Source organism: Dreissena polymorpha, chromosome 2, assembly GCF_020536995.1.
Source record: "Dreissena polymorpha isolate Duluth1 chromosome 2, UMN_Dpol_1.0, whole genome shotgun sequence".
In the NCBI taxonomy this organism is placed as follows: domain Eukaryota; kingdom Metazoa; phylum Mollusca; class Bivalvia; order Myida; family Dreissenidae; genus Dreissena; species Dreissena polymorpha.
In genome coordinates, this window is record NC_068356.1 from 9,701,061 (window position 1) to 9,718,441 (window position 17,381).

A 17,381-nucleotide genomic window follows, 5' to 3' on the forward strand; every position below is an offset into this window, starting at 1 on the left:
CAGTTCCGGTAAACTTTTTGCTGCATTTACCCCCCCCCCCCCCCCCTTTGTAAGCATAATACAAAAGCTTTCTTGCTAAAACTTTGTTAATTTATTCCTTTATTTAATGTATATTTTCGACACTTATCATTTTGTTTAAATACAAATTAATCGGAACTGCTGATTATCCGAAACTGATTGACAAACTGTATATCTAATTCGAAAACATCCTTTTTTCTGTTGTTTGTATTTTGTTAATGAAATCAAAAGGGATGGCAAAATTATTCGAAAAATCGAATATTCGATTGAATGGTCAGCATTCGAATAATAAAAATGATATTCGCATATTCGCATTTTTTTCCAAACGTAATTTCACCAATATTTAATGAACTGCGAACCGCTTACTAAAAAGCAACCGAAATCACTTGGGAGTAATATGTTTGACGTGACGTTCTTCGTGTCAAACTGATAACGCGGCCCGTATCAGTGTTGATTGCGCAATGCAATATACACGCTCTAAGAAAGGCCCCGACTGTTGTTTGCCAATGGGGTGTCAATTGACGGTTTCAATTGACTGGCGAATAATCATTAAGTTTTGTGATCACAGTATGTACAGCCATTAAAATGTGTGAATTACTCAAATCGCGCAATGCAATATACTAACTATAAGAAAGGGCCCGAACTGTTGTTTGTCAATTAGGTACAAATTAAGGGCTTCCATTTACTTGCGAATAATAATTTAGTTTTTGTGATCACAGTTTGAACAGACATTTAAATATGTGAATTACTCAAAAGTAGCAGATGATATAAATTTAACAATCATCAAGGAATCATAATTCAAATCTGAAAATGCCACCAGCCCGTTCTGCAGTATGGAATACTTTACACGGTCTGTGGATAAGAAGACCGCAACGTGTTATGTGTGTTAACTTAGTTTTACATATGCGCGGTCTGCTACAAATCTGTGGAATCATTAAAAAATAAAATTCTATGACACGATGTTTTTCATTCTATTTGTGCCCGATCACAGTATCGGTCACAGTATTAGTCGACAGCGATACAATTATTCGATATCAACGTTAATAAACAGCCTCGTATTTAGCAAACGGATATAACTTACAAACCAATGGAAATTAATACATGACAAGGTAAAATCAATCCAGCCGTTTTATGCGAATATTCGAATATTCGATTGAATGAATTTGCGAACATTCGAATACCGATATTGGTATTCGATGCCATCCCTAGAATCAACAACATCAATGAAATGAAATATCAACAAGCAATAGGTTAACAATATATTCACAACAACTTTATGGAGAAAGATCTTACATTGAGGTTGTGTGTGTACATAAGATGCTTCATAGTCGCGCATAATGATTTCTGCGATAAGGACATTTTTTCGATAAATGAAAACTAAGGACTTAGCTCGAGAGGTTTGTTTAAACCTTTTTTCTTGTTGAGATAAAAAACAAATTCAACAGAGAGCAACTGACAAACCAAGACCTAGATTGAAGTATTACAATCGCACTTAGCAGGGGCCTATCAATAATTGTCCTCATCTGCATCCTTTCTTAATACTCAAGGACGTCGTCTGGTGTTTTGACAAAAAAATATTCGTCCAGATAAACGAGCAGTTGCATTTTCTTGATAGAGATGTCGTTTGTAGTTCGCGTAAATAAGGAAAGATGTTAATTAAGAGATTTATCCACATTAGCAAGCAGTTGATTTTTCTTACATCGATGCTTAAAAATCGTGATGTTCAAAGTGTGATAAAAGATATATTAAATCTTGATAACACAAAATTGCACTTTGCGGAAAAGTTTTATTAAGTTGCTGCGATATCGTTTGGAAAGGTAAACAACTTGAAGGACAAACAGGATTACTTAAATTGTGGGTTTGTTATCACAAGAACCTTATTTTGTAGCCCCATAAAAAAATTATCGTCACTTATCTCATGTGTATGTTATTAATTAAACGCACGTACAACTCGTCTTGTTTTCAGCATCAAAATCAGTCTCTTTCAGCGAAAAAAGTATTCGATTACATTATCTACATATTTGGAAATAATTAAATATGAATTTAAAAAAAAATAAGGTAAAAAAGTGAAACATCAGTTGGATTCAGAGAGGTCGATGGCCAAAAACGATGGCCACCATACTACTGTCACGTTGCAAACTTTTTCTTTGATTGCAAACAATTTATTGCCCCATACCTAGATGTAGTTTAAATAGTCAATTATTTATTTGATAACAGTGTAAAGCCTGAGTCCTGGACTAATTGCTAAATTGTCTCATTGTTCAAAAAGGGTGATAAATCTAATCCTGCAAATTATAGAGGGATAACCCTAGTTAATATTCTAGCCAAAATATTTTCTTTAACACTGTGCAGCTGTTTAAATAATTGGTTCGAGAATGTCTCCATTTTTAATGAATGTCAATATGACTTTTTAAACAATCGTAGTACGTCGGACTGTACATTTATTCTACACAGTATAATTCAGCGAATAATTTAAAATTATGTTGTGCCTTTATAAACTATGAAAAAGCATTTGATACTATCATTCATTGTGCCCTATGGATTAAACTTGTGAACTCAGATATCAGTTGTAAAATGCATATAATTCCGAAATCCATATATCCAAATGTGAACGCTTTTATAAAGTGTTCACGTTCAATGTCTTTCTCAAAATTTTTCGATGTGTCATTAGTGGTCAAACAAGGTAAGTCATTGTCACCTCTTTTGTTTGTTTTGATTTTAAATTATACTGGTTAACATTTGAGTTCTACAAACATATATACTAATGATATTGATATGTTATATATTTTTATATTTACGTTTGCCGATGACATTGCAATTGTTTTAACTGGTCCCCGTAGTCGAAAACAGCTATTAATTGTATAAATGAATATCCTTAGAAGTGGGGTCTCAAAATAAATGTCGGGAAAACAAAGGTTTGTATTTTTTTGCTACAATTTCCTGTTTCTTCAGCTTTTGTTTTTGTTTTATTTGAATCATCAATCGACATTATTTGTATGTTAAGGTTTACTTTTCTATACTTGTGGAATAATAATCAATATGGCGTACACTAATTCTATGTAAGGCCGAACTTGATCTCACTTTGTAAATGTATTTATGATATGATTTAATTTACCAAAAGCTTTTTTTACTGAGTATGCGAATAAGTTAACCACTATCGAGACAACGACGTATGAAACACAAAGTCGTGTCGAAAACAGTACGCTTTTAAGCCGGTTTTATGCCATAAACGCTATTATAAACTTAAAACAATCTAACTCAGAAATTTTAATAATATTTAACATATTTTTTTTTACACGTAGCATGGATCAAAACATGTTCACACTGCACATTAGTATAGTGGTTTTGTTGCTTAATATTTTTGTTCAATTTGGTCTGTTTATTATAAATATGTATTTTATGAGTGTTTACAAGGCTCATCATAAAATGGCAGATGCTTTGAGTTTTATAATCGGTGTAAATGTTTTGTGCTGTACATAATATGATACAAACGTACTCACCTTGATAGAGTAATTAAAATAATTTCTCCATATTCACATGTAATTAAGTTTCATTTTGTTGCGAAAACGTTATTATCTCACAAATAATAATTTTTTTTACATTAACATTAAATTAAAGGCAGATTATACGATTTGTATTTGTGTTAAATTGTAATATATTGATAAAAATATGTTACAATTACACAAAATAGGCGGGAAAAATTATACATTGAAAACGAACTTCATAAAATGCAGCAAAGACTAATAAGCGCCCCGAGCCGATGGTGACGAAGATATTTCGTACATATTTTTCTACAATAACCGAAGCATTCGTCTTTTTATTAGGATCGGAGTCGGTGTGCGTGTGTCGTATGAAAAGATGTCGTTGCAGGAAGTTAAAAACTTAATTTAGATTCACATCGTACATGCATGATATACATGCTGGCGAATCCGACTGTTCAGACATTTTCGATTTCAGAATTAAATATCTTGCTTATTTCGCATTGTTCGACACATGTTCTTCTTAACTTTTATTTTAATTTATATTGAAATATATGTATAATAAGATTTTTTACACATTTTATAAAAAAACATAAATATTTGACAAAATCGTATGATCTCCCTTTAAATCTTTTGAAACGCAATATTTTATAACCGTCCTCACACTGTATACAACATAAATCTAGTCTAAGGATTTATTATAAATATATATTGATTCTTTTTATTGAAACTGACATAATTTACTCACCGATGTTTTCAGCTTTTACGTTTTTGACAGTTATTAGATCAGTCAATCCACAAAGAAATATCAGCAACAATCCGAGTGCTTTTGCCATTCCTACTTTCACGGGTTCTGTTACGTCAAGTTCTTGTAAAATTATATACCAAACTGAACACAATTACATTTCTACAAACAGTTTCACTTGTTTGATAATGAAGTTCCTTTGTTATGCCACGTTAAAAACCGCAAATCTTTGGTCAGTTATTCTTGAATCAATTTTTCACTACCGCTACGTTATCAGCATGTGTCGATACAACTGTCTGTCTTTTAAAGATTTTAACTCAGATAAAATCGTCTAGTGATGGACTCGTTATCAGTTCAATATGGGGCTTGGGGTTAAAAGGACAGATTAATAAAATAAATATTCATCAAAATAATCATATTCTCCCGTAAGGTGCTCACATTCTTACTTTGATAATAATTTTTTTTTACATAAGACAATTATTCCGTATGTATTTTTTAATTTTCCAACTTAATTTTATTACGTATCCTGAAATAAATATATTTTATACACAGCTCAATATATGGAACGTTTGCAGACATAACACATTTAAATTTTCAAGATATATTACGATTGATGTTAAAGAAAAGGAGCTTACTTTAGAATGATATCATATTTAAGACAAAATTGATTATCTACAATGTACTAACATTTTTTTCTTTTTGATTTCTCATTTGAATTTGATGGGATGATCAAAGAATAATTATGATACATGTAATTTTTCAGCCCCAAATCAGGCGTTTTTCTGAAGCGCGATTAGTTTTCAATTTTCAGTGAATGCAAGCAATGTCTGAATACTAAACTGTATCAGACATACCAAAATATGTAAATTGGTTCTGATCCTGTGTTGGAAAATGCTTCGTGAAAATTACAATAATGTTGGATTAACTAACTTTTGAACCAAGCGAGCGAAAATAAGTAATCTTATACGAACATGGATCGTCATGGGTTTCGACCAATAACAGCTACATGAAGAAAATAGAAAGCAAAAGCTCATGCGAGCTGATCCTTGATGGACTAGAATAATCCTTTTTTATTTGACGCACGCAAAGATCTTGTATTTTATCCGTCTATTTGCACCCTGGTGTGTTCACGTAACAGTTACCTTAAGCAACGGTTATCAATACAGATGTATAGAGTAAACATAATTATGTCAGCTGAGGGGAAAATTGCAATACAAATATTTATTGGCGGATCAGTAAGAGTAATACCACAAGAAAAGGGCTAGACATTCCTAAAACCAGGCCTTGAATAGATGGGATAATATCATCAAACCACACAAATACGACCAAACTTAGATTGCGTAAAATGCAAAACAAGTTCGTAAACACTGCAGCATGTTTTGTTCGATAAAGACAAATACCAACACGTTTTAGTGTTTTTATCTTAAAATGAAAAAAGATGTAAGACCAATATTTTCATTTAGAAAAGCAATAAGCTCGTTCTTAAGTTTAAGCTATTAGTTGCATTTTAATGACTAAAGATTTGAAAACATGTTTGTATTTGGTTATCTCCACGAATGCCACGCATGTTAGATTTATAACCATGTCTGTAATAACAACCTTTAATCTTATCTTAAATGTTTGCATTTATCTGCCTTTTGTGTGAGTGTGCGAACGTGCGTGCGTGAGTAGGCGCGTGAGTGCATTCATGAAATTTAAATGAACAAATTGAGAAATAAATTGACGATATAAATGAAAGAATGACACATACAGTTTTCAATATATATATATTTTTTTAATTTAACCTAATTAAAATGAGAAATAGCCCATAGGTCGCAAAAACGGAAATCATGAAATTGTTCCGAAACATACCGTTTAGAATATTGTATGGGATTGAGTTGGTATTGTTTAAACCAAAAACCCTTATAACACATGGCATTCTATTTTCAACCTACATCCATAAAGAGTATATCAAATGTTTGAACTAAAATGTGTTGTCGCATATCACCCATATGAGACCCTCGTCCATATTAAGCAAATAATATGACGTTACTTACATCGTTAAGCACATGCTACAGATTTCAACATAAGCATATAAAGAACATAGAGAACTCGTATTGTTATATGTTTGTCCTTACCGGTAAACAAAGCTAATCTGAAAACAGAAATTTATCTTGAGTCATACGATTGGCTACAACTTTTTGAAACGAAATACCAATACCGGTAACCCGCACTCAAATCGGTGATAACTGGATTGCGGACTGACGGACACGGTAAACCACTCGCAGCGTAATCTCAGCTTTGGGTGTGACCGTGATAAAAAATTAAGTGCTTCACATTTTTGTCGATTTAATACCCTTAGCAGATTAAATCAACCAAACAGTTATTCGGGGATTTTGTTACTGGACGTGAATTAATATTACGATATGCTTAAACCAGATTTATAAAACGATCTACATTTATTGGAACCAATAAATTAAAAAAGGATATGATATGAACATATGTTACATTAATTACCAATCAATTATCGAAATCAAAGCATGGTTTTAAAGTGCGCTTAAGTGCAAGCACTACACAACTGTATGCTTCTTTGAACATAAAATCTCATCAGTGAAATTAAAACATATATTCAAATAACTCCAATGTACAAAAAGATTGCACGTTAATTGTAAAAAAGTTGTTTGTTTTCATCTGATTATCAACATATACTACCGTATTTATAGCCATGGTTCAATGAGCATAATCCATACATGAAGGACCACCTTCTGAACTGCAACACAATTACCGAGACCAAAATGATTGGGGCAACTTGTTCTTCATTCCATATCAAGTAGCGATTCATTAAGTAAAATCATTGAAAATCATTGAATATATTGTGATGAAAATACTGTAACGCCGTGTTGCAGTATTTGTCACATTCAGATGTTGATTCAAACAGATAGCTAAGACCAATCATGTGAAGGGTAATATTTGGCCGTTTACAATCGATAATTTATTGACACACGTTCATTTACTCATTAAAACCAAATAGATACGAAATGTTTTTCAGAGAAAGTAAACTTTTTAAAACCATAATTGATTTATAACTCTCTGATTATACTCCTTTAATTGACGTTTCGGCATAATGCCTTTATCAAAACATTGGAAATGTTTTGATAAAGGCATTATGCCGAAACGTCAATTAAAGGAGTATAATCAGAGAGTTATAATTTTTTAATATCCCTTCGGATAATTCAACTGAGCATAATTGATTTGTTCAACTCTTTTTACCATTCTCTGGATGGTACAAGCACACTACTTTAATGGATGTAAAAAATCTAAATCTGTAACATGCATTTTTTGTCGGCCTTATGTGTTTTGCTATGGAATTGGATGATACTTGCTAAAAGTCATATTTCTATAACATTACAATTGACTGCTGCACTACTATGATTTTGTTCTTGAGATTAAAACCATCAATTTAACGAAATATAATCCAAACTTCTTTAACTCACATGTTTACTTCACAGTTTCGTATTCAGTCGGGATATTGATCATTTATCACGAAGCAACTTGGTCTAAGTTTTATACATGGTATGTTTTCTTTGCGATACTATTAATTTAAATTTACTTATTCTTTTTAAACAATATCTGGACGTTCGCAACATGTTATGGAGACAACATCTAAAATTTAAACAAGATGCTTCATAGTCGCGCGTGATGATTTCTACGGTTAGGCCAATTGACCGATAATGAAAAACCAAAGGCTAAGCTTGAGATGTTTGTGTAAGTCATTTTGACTGTTGAAATAAGAAACTTGTTTACAACAAAGGCCATCAGAAGACTTTCAATCAAGTATTTAAATCACACAAACAACGCCGGGTGCTTATCAATATTTTATTCGTCTACATGCCATTCTTGAAACTCAATAATGTCGTCAAGTGTTTTGATATGGATAATATTCGTGCAGATAAATGAACATTTGCATTTTCATTATATATATTCCACACATATTTCGCGTATATCAAAAAGGATTTTAAATGAAGTATTGTCATCATTAACAAACAGTTTCATTTTCCTTACTTGGATATAGTTCTTTATCCTTTTGATTGTAAACATGTTATACAAGCGATATTAATCTAGATAAACGAAAAATTGCATATTGCGGACACATTTTATTATCATTTGAAACGATAAAAAATGTGAGAGACGAAAAGGTTGCTTGAATAGTGGATCTGCGTTAACTTAAAACTTTTTGTGTGCCCCATAAAATGCATGTAGTCGATTATCACGTTTTTATGTTATTAATTGTAAGCACATACTCTTCTTATTTCCAATATCAAAGTCAATCACTTAAAGCGAAATCACTGTTTATTGATATCTCTTTGGAAAGAATGGCATATGGCGTGTTTGCAAAGTATAAGATAAAAAGAGCAATAGAGGAGCCGATGGTTAAACGTCGGTCGCTAAAATTGACAAAACATATCAAACACAACGGCGAGAACTAAACAGTATGCTTTTAAGCCGGTTTTATACAAAATATACTTTTATGGACTGAAAAATACAACTCAGAATTTAAATAACATTTTAATAATTGACTCACATAACGTGTAAATACACTTAGCATTGAATTCGCTTCATTCAAGAATCGTTCATATATAATTTAATTGTAAATTTGTTAATCCTACAAACGTTCAATATATAGAGACGAGTGTACATATAATCATATTATTTTTATTAGTAATGAAAAATGTTAGAAATAATACGGTAAATTCATATGGATTGTGGATTAACACATTTAAATAACATTTTAATCATTGTTTACACACATAACGTGTAAATACACTTAGCATTGAATTCGCTGCATTCAAGACTCGTTCATATATATTGTAATTGTAAATTTGTAAATCCTACAAACGTTCAATATATAGAGACGAGTGTACATATAATTATATTAGTTTTATCAGTAATGGAAAATGTTGGAAATAATACGGCAAATTTATATGGATGTAAAATACACAAGCGTGGTGACATGGATGATAGTTATTATGAAAATTAAGTAATGGTAGAAGTTAACAAAGATTTAAACTAAGACGACCACGTTCCATGATCGAGTTGTTATGCGTAGTATGTGGGGAGTGGAGAATTAAAGGGATGCTGCACTGTTTATAAGTGTAAATTAAATGTGTATACGATATATAAAATATGTATTATTTGTATAAAATATAGATATATGACATGCGTATCCGATAGTTTTATGTGAACAATCCACGTGAGTTTTTTTAAACAAATAAAACAGTTGATAATGCTTATGTTTGGAAATAAAATTTCATTCCCATACGCCATTTAAAAGTGAACGTAAACAGGATAAAACAATTTACAATTGCAATATGTTTTTGAAGGATCCTTCCATGGAATTATGGAATATAAATGCTTTGTAACAGAGTTAATTAAATTAAATCTGGATTGTGCGGACATGATATTTTGAACAACCATTCAGTTTTCATTCCGTGGAAAATAACACCGACTATGTAAAAACGCATTTCTGATGGTTGAAAATAAACATGAAGATGATATTTGCTTAAGGTTATTTGTATCATATATAAGTATTACATATCTCTTCGATCACAAAAATGATACTTTATCTTCATTGTACACGATGTTTGAATGTTAGTAAAGCTATTTCTTCCTAGTAATTGACATATCGAACACTATAAAGTGCAGATTAAAACTTCAGAGATAAAAACGTCGTCTTTTATTCTTAAATCAGACTGCGTATCAATTAGATCGTCCTTCTGATCAAATAGGTCAACTTCAACGCCCAAGATAAGATATCTAATTTCGTAACATCATACAGCCGCGTCTTTTCGAATGTTCCATTTTGAGATTAAAAACAATTTAGAATAAAACATTTCACATAGTGTATGATGATTATTATTATTATTTTAAATTATATTTGTTATTTTAATGCTGAGAATTACGACGACAAAGAATGTGGCGGCAACAAAGACGACGGCAACAACAACGACGACGATGATGATGATGATGACGATGCAGATGATGCTGGTGATGCAAGAAATGGTGACGATGATGACGATTGTGCTGATGATTGTGCTGCTGCTGCTGCTGCTGATGATGATGATGATGATGATGATGATGATGATGATGATGATGATGATGATGATGATGATGATGATGATGATGATGATGATGATGATGATGATGATGATGATAATGATGATAATGATGATGATGATGATGATGATGGTGATGATGATGATGACCCTTAAACAATAATTTGTGTATACAAATCGGTAATAGTTAAGCGATTAAGAGCGTCTGTGTTAATCTTTTGACAAAGATTTAATCGATCGAAATTCGTTAGGTTCATCCAACACAGAGATTTAGTATTAGGGGTCCAATTAATAACAGCTGCATAAGGAACATATACAACAAAAGCACAATGCATTGGTCATTAATGTTGTAAAATCCTTGTTTATTTTGCTCGCGAAAATCCCCTGTATACTTCTAGTCACAATACACATTTAAATATTCAAAACAGTAAAGTATTGTACATTAACATTAGACCAGCGTAACAAAAGAATTCAATGCGTATTGAGAAGCATGTTATATATGGAAATCGCAAACTTATGGTATTCTCAAATCCACGAAGCTCAGTGATTTAAGCAATATTTAATAAAGCTGTCCGCCCCTCACCTTTTAACAAATAACGTAATAACCATCGGTATTGCCCTTTAAAGATTTTGCAATATATAATACCGGGCGTGTTTTTATAACGACTTATATTAAAATCGTAAAAAGATGCATATAATGGCTAAATTAGACCATGGTAAATGTTCAGTATTACTGTTTCCTCACAAATATCATAACTAAAACGAAAATTTGCGAATATGAATTTTGTCAATTTACCAAAACGTTAAAAGATCCCTTTAACATTTCTTATGAAAATACAAATTTACATACTGAAGTTAAATATTTAGACAAACCTTGTCAAAGGGACAAATAACGCCCATTTTATTAGCAGTCGTAGGACATAGTAGCATATACATTCAACTTGTCATTCAATCATTATAACAAGATAATGTATCAGACCATGTTGAATTAAGCATTGTGTGTGTGTTAAAAACTATATTCAAAAAGCAACAATACATTAACATTTTCTATATCAAAATAAACTATCAATTGTCCAACATGTACACAGTGTTGTTGTTTTTTTAGGCTGTAAATGTTACATACCATAACAACTGTTTATAAAGTAATCGTATTAAAAACATTTTCAATGGATTATATACATAGAATTATATGGATAAACTAGATTTAAAGCCAGTTGTGTTCAAACTTCACAAACTTAGATTGAACTCAGGATTGTCTCTATGTTTGTAAATACAGAATAGTCAATATTTTGAATCTCTTGCCATATTCTAAGCGAGTGGAATCTTGTCGTGAAAACACTTAAGTGCTAAGAATATCGTCTTTTAATAAACCAGAGGTTCTTATTCAACTCCATTCACCAAGGGATTCCTATTTCATAACAGAGTTATGTGTTTTAAATCCCATATGTTTGAATAAAGTACCAATAAACACAATTGCCTCTGTGACACAGTTGATTGACTAGTGTTGGAAAACAAAGTGTTAAAAAATTAAGCAAGTTTTAGCTCTAGAATATTTATTTTTGGAAAAAATACAACAACATATGAAACACTCCTACATAAATTAATGTAGGAGCTTTAACTATAGGCTGTAGACCCTAGCGAGAGCAACTGCTCCACTTATCTCAGGGCTTGATAGCATTTCATGTACCCGACTGACGAAAACTCTAAATTATGCTTAAAAAAGAGTGTGTTCTTTTTCAAATAAACATAACTATTTAATAGCATCAGTGTACCGATTTTCAATTTAAAAGCATTTATAGTGTGAGAAATCATTTTAAGTGCAAAACTGACTATTTTTGCAATTGACTTAAGGTTAAAAAAGGTGCAAACAATGGTAGATTACTATATAATACATGTCACTGAATTCAAAAACGTAAAAAATTGTCATTGCTGTGTACTTATGCCATTGTAACGTAAATTTAAATATCTCAGAAAATGACAAAAAACACAGCTTTATCAAGCATAATATTATACATGTTCTAGTGAAGAAGAGTTTGTGTGTAGTTGTTTATCAAATTTTCTTATCACAATTTCTCCCCCCACCCACCTCCTCTTCTGTCAGGGGCATATTTGTGACAGTGAGAAATGGCCTGGCATATATTCTGCTCTGTATTCGGTGTCTGGAGAACACTCGCCGAAAAACATTATATTCAAATGATTTTAATGTACCTGATTGTGAAAACATGTACATCAATATGATATTAAGAGTTTCTACCCATGCACATTGACTGATGCATGTAAATAAGAGATATAGAAATCCTAATCAGCAGCCTGTCGCTGGGCAGTGTTTCATGTTCATTCAAAATCAAGATTAATAAACTTCCATCCGTTGCTTTTATCATTTTAATTTTTAACATCTCTTTTCACTTCGTGGCAAATGGACTTTGTTTTTTGCAAGAAAATGGCAAATAACCGATTTTAATATGGCTACATTAAACATTTCTACTCCTTGCAAGTGGAAAGTGCTTTAAGTTCCTACGATCTTTTAAAGTATTAAGCCAACTGTATATATATAATAGTATGACAAAGGCCGAGCGATGTTTATTAAGGTGGGTGGGGAACAACAACAAGGCTTGATAATCGATCGACGTGCGGTTAAAGTTTAACATTTCAAGCTTTTCATGCAAGCACAGCTCAATCTAATTTACGGCTTACCTGTTCCTAATTTGAAATAGTAGAACTTTGCTGTAAAATGTTGTTTATGCTTAAATTGTGAGGAGCTGTATTTGAAAATGTCTGGAAATAATGTCGCCGCCTGTTTGAAATCTCGCACATCTGCGCTTGCGCGAGCAAAGATATGCTTAAAATATATCCTAAGAGCTGTAACCTTGTGTACGTTCGATGATAATCGGTAAATGAGTTACCTTCCATAACTTTGAAATAGCACCAATGATTTAAGTAATTTTTGCAAATACCGACAGAAAAACCGACGTCATTCTGTCGACTTTTTCCGACGTCTAACTTACGTCGGGTTTTTAGACGCCGACGTCGCGACGAGAATCTGACGGTAAACTGACGTCTAACCGACGTCAAGTGTTTGCTGGGTAGTGTTTCACAAACACATCCTGTTTAAACATGCCTTTCATTTTATAGGTTTGAAGATGTGTCAACATCAACGGCCATTCCTCATTTTTCAGGAACGATATCTTCCTTTCATGTTATCCTTACAAGTGTAAATTGCATACGCTAGTATTACTATCGGTGTTTTGATAAGATAAATGCAGTAAGAGCAACGAGTCGTGATAGACGGAGCATTGTACACTTGCAGATGTTAGCATGCTCGTACTGTTATCGGGGTGTAACATAATTCTTAATTAAGAAATATCTGAAAATAAATATGTCCATCATTTTTCTTCCTGAATTAAGGACGTCAAATAATGTTTTCGCTGATGTATTTATATGTTTTATTCTTGATGATTAGTTTGTGCATATCGAGTATTATTTGTTGTTGGATTTGTTTTGGTTATTTGCATCGAAGATCTCATTCATGAACAAATGCCTTGGATTGTTCTATTGCATAAAAGTTTCATGTTTGGTATTATGTGCTGTATGAATGTAACTTTGATACACAGTGACATATAATGCATTTATTTAACTGTAAGATCCTTGATGTCAACCATTCTATATTAATCTTTCAACGAGAAGTGTCAATTACGGATATCCTGAAAAGCAAAGAACAACATGGACGGGTTCGATACTGTCTGGCTATGTTTTAAATCTATTTTGCTGACACAATGAAAATGTATGAATCTACAAAACAGCTTAATCATTTATCCTCGTAAATTTACCTCAATTTAAACACAAATTTGTTTTCACGAATTAAGATGATTTGTATCATATCTTTAAATTAAGTTGGTTTGCGCATGCCTACATGGCGATACACGCCGATCTGTACAATACTGGCGGGCGCTTGATATTTGTAGCTTTATCACAACGTCAATCTGCACCACACAATACCCAAAATAGGTAGTCTACACGTACTACAAATAGTACAGTTTTGTTCCAAATATTTTCTAAAAAATGCCTTCATTTACAATAGCTGTTAATATTGTATATTCCTTTTGGCTTCTTCTCATCAGTAAAATTAAAACATATATTAAATTACTCCAAAATATATAAGAAAGACTCTCCGTTTATTGTAGAATTGTTTTTGTTTTACTTAAACTGATTATTACGTTTAATTGTTATATTCAATGTTATAATGAGCATAATCCATACACGAAAGACCACCTTCTGAACTGCATTACATAATTACCAAGGCCGATAACTGGGGAAACTTGTACTTCATTCCTTATTTGAATAGCGATTCATCAAGTAAAACCATCAAACATATCAGTAAATATATTGTGATGAATCATGACACTTTAAGAGCGTGGTCAAGTATTTGTTACATTCCTTTGTTGATTCAAGCAAATAGCTATAACCAATCATAAAAACTTGTTGACACATCCATTGATTTGTTCAACATATTTATCATTCCCTGTATGACACGAGCACAATCTTACAATGAGGGCAATATATCTTAATCAGTATAATGCATTTGTTTCGTTGTTCGTATGTTTTGCTATAGGGTCGTTTAACTATTGCTTACAACTTATTGCTGATAACAATTGGGTACTGAACTATAATTATTATGTTAACGAAATAAACCACGCCAATCAAACGAAATATCAAAAAGAATTCTTCACTCACACAGTTTCTAATTCAGTAAGGATTTAGACATTTCATCATGAAGCAAACGTTTTCAAAGTTCTTAACAAGGTATGTTTTCTTTGTGATAGTTTTCATTAAATAAAATCGGGTATACTTTTTAATAATTACTTAACAATATCTTCAAAACAATTTTATGAAGCGAATAACGCTTTCTGCGATAAGGACTACTTTTCGATATTTAAAAACAAGGGCTCAGCTCGAGATGTTTGTAAACCTTTTTGCTTGTTGAGATAAGAAACGTTTTTACATCAGAGCATCAGAAGACTCCAGGCCTATATTTAAGTATTACAATCGCACTAAGTCGAGGGCTTATCAATAATTTTCCTCATATGCATGCCTTTCTTAAAACTCACGAACGTCGTCTGGTGTTTTGAGACAAAACAAATATTCGTCAGATAAATGAGCAGTTGCATTTTCCTGATAAAGATGTCTTGTGTAATCTGCGTAAATAAGGACAGATGATAACGCAGACATTTTTCCACATTAACAAGCAGTTCCATTTTTCTTAAATCGATGCTTAAAACCGTAAGATTCAATATGTGATAAAAGATGTATTAAACTTGATAAACGACATATTGCATTTTGCGGACATAATTTATTAAGTTGATGCGATATCGTATGAAACGGTTGACACCGAGAAGGACAAAAAGGTTGACTTGAAAAGTGGATCTGCGATCACAAAAACCTCATTTTATGCCCCATAAAATGTTTGTGCTCACTTATCTCGTGTTTTTGGTATGAATTTAAGGCTCGTACAACTCTGCATATTTTCAACATCAAAATCAGTCTCTTTCAGCGAAAACAGTATTCGATGGCATCATCTTCATATTTGAAAATATTGAAACACGGCTTTTGGAACAATATATGGTAAAAAGTGAAACACTAGTTGGACCAGAAATAGAGAAGCCGAACGCTTGTCACCGTACTATCGAGACAACAACGTATGAAACATAAAGTCGAGTCCAAAACAGAACATGTTTCAGCCGGTTTATACCAAAAATTCTATTATAAACTCGAGATAATCCAACTCAAAAATTTTAATAATATTTAACATAATTGTTGTCACAAAATAAATACACTTGGCATGGATCTAAATATGTACAAACTGCACATTAGTGTAGTGGTTTTGTTATTTAATATTTTCGTTCAATATGGTAGTTAATTATAAATGTATAATTTGTCAATGTATATAAGGCTCATCATAAAATGGCAGATGCTTTGATTTTGATTATTGGTGTACATGTTTTAGTTCAAATAATAATTGACATAATATATAGCAAAAATACTCATGAACCGTGATAAAGCAATAACAATCATTTCTAAATAAGCACATGCTAGTATTTTTTATTTCGTTGCAAAAAGTTTTTTTCTTACAAAAAATGAATATTTAATGTTAAATCGTTTTTAAAAGAAATATGTTATAAGCTTTTCAAAGTATATTCAACATATATCTAATCTCAAAAATTATTATAAAAATATATTTATTCTTTTTATGGCAACTGACATAATTTACTTACCGATGTTTTCAGCTTTTGTTTTTTTGACAGTGATTAGATCAGTCAACCCACAAACAAATATCAGCAACAATCCGATTGCTTTCGCCATAACTTCTTTCACGGTTCCTGTCACGTCAATACTAGTTCTTGTAAACTTATATATCCAACTGAAGAAAATATTTTTTTTACAAAATGTTTTAAATGTTTAATAATGACATTCCTTTGTTATGCCATTCTAAAATAGACTTTTAAATATTTATGTTTGTTTGATAAGTTTGGTTGTTCGTTCAGTAGAATATGCTGTGTATGAAGGAGTGAATAACTTTAGAACATTTGAATCGTATGCAAAACACTTTTCGATTCTTATTGAATTTCCATTTTAACACATTTCTGGTCAGTTATTCTTAAATCAATTTTTCACTACCACTACGCTTTCATAATGTGTCGATAAGACAACTGTCTGTCTATCAACGATTTTAACTCAGCTAGGGGAATCACGTGATGGAGTCGTTATCAATCCGATTGGGGGTTTGGGGTTAAAGGGATTAAATATTCAACAACATATTCATTTTTTCCCGTAAGGTGCTCAAAATCTTACTTTGATAATAATTGGTCTATTTTTTTTAAAGGACATGTATTGCGTATGTCTTTTTTTCCAAATATTATTTAATTATTTAACCTGAATCAAATATCTGTGTATACGACCTACTATATGAAGGAATGATACATTTAATTTTTCTAGATATATTGTGATTGATTCTTAAATAAAAGGAAACCTGTATAATTACGAAGAATACAA

General features: G+C 31.8%; 1 protein-coding gene across 2 annotated transcripts in view; it reads right to left on the bottom strand.

Moving 5' to 3' along the window:
• Nucleotides 1–17,020, bottom strand: part of LOC127865824 (uncharacterized) — a 116,701-nt gene extending 99,681 nt beyond the window's left edge. The window contains exon 1 of one of the 2 annotated variants that reach the window (XM_052405843.1): nt 16,604–17,020. In XM_052405843.1, the coding sequence (XP_052261803.1) occupies nt 16,604–16,691 (88 nt within the window). In that variant the 5' untranslated portion in view covers nt 16,692–17,020. Of the gene's footprint in view, nt 1–4,245; nt 4,430–16,603 lie in introns of those variants that run through there. The other variant, XM_052405845.1, reaches the window with a different exon arrangement.
• Between the last annotated feature and the right edge of the window lie 361 nt (nt 17,021–17,381).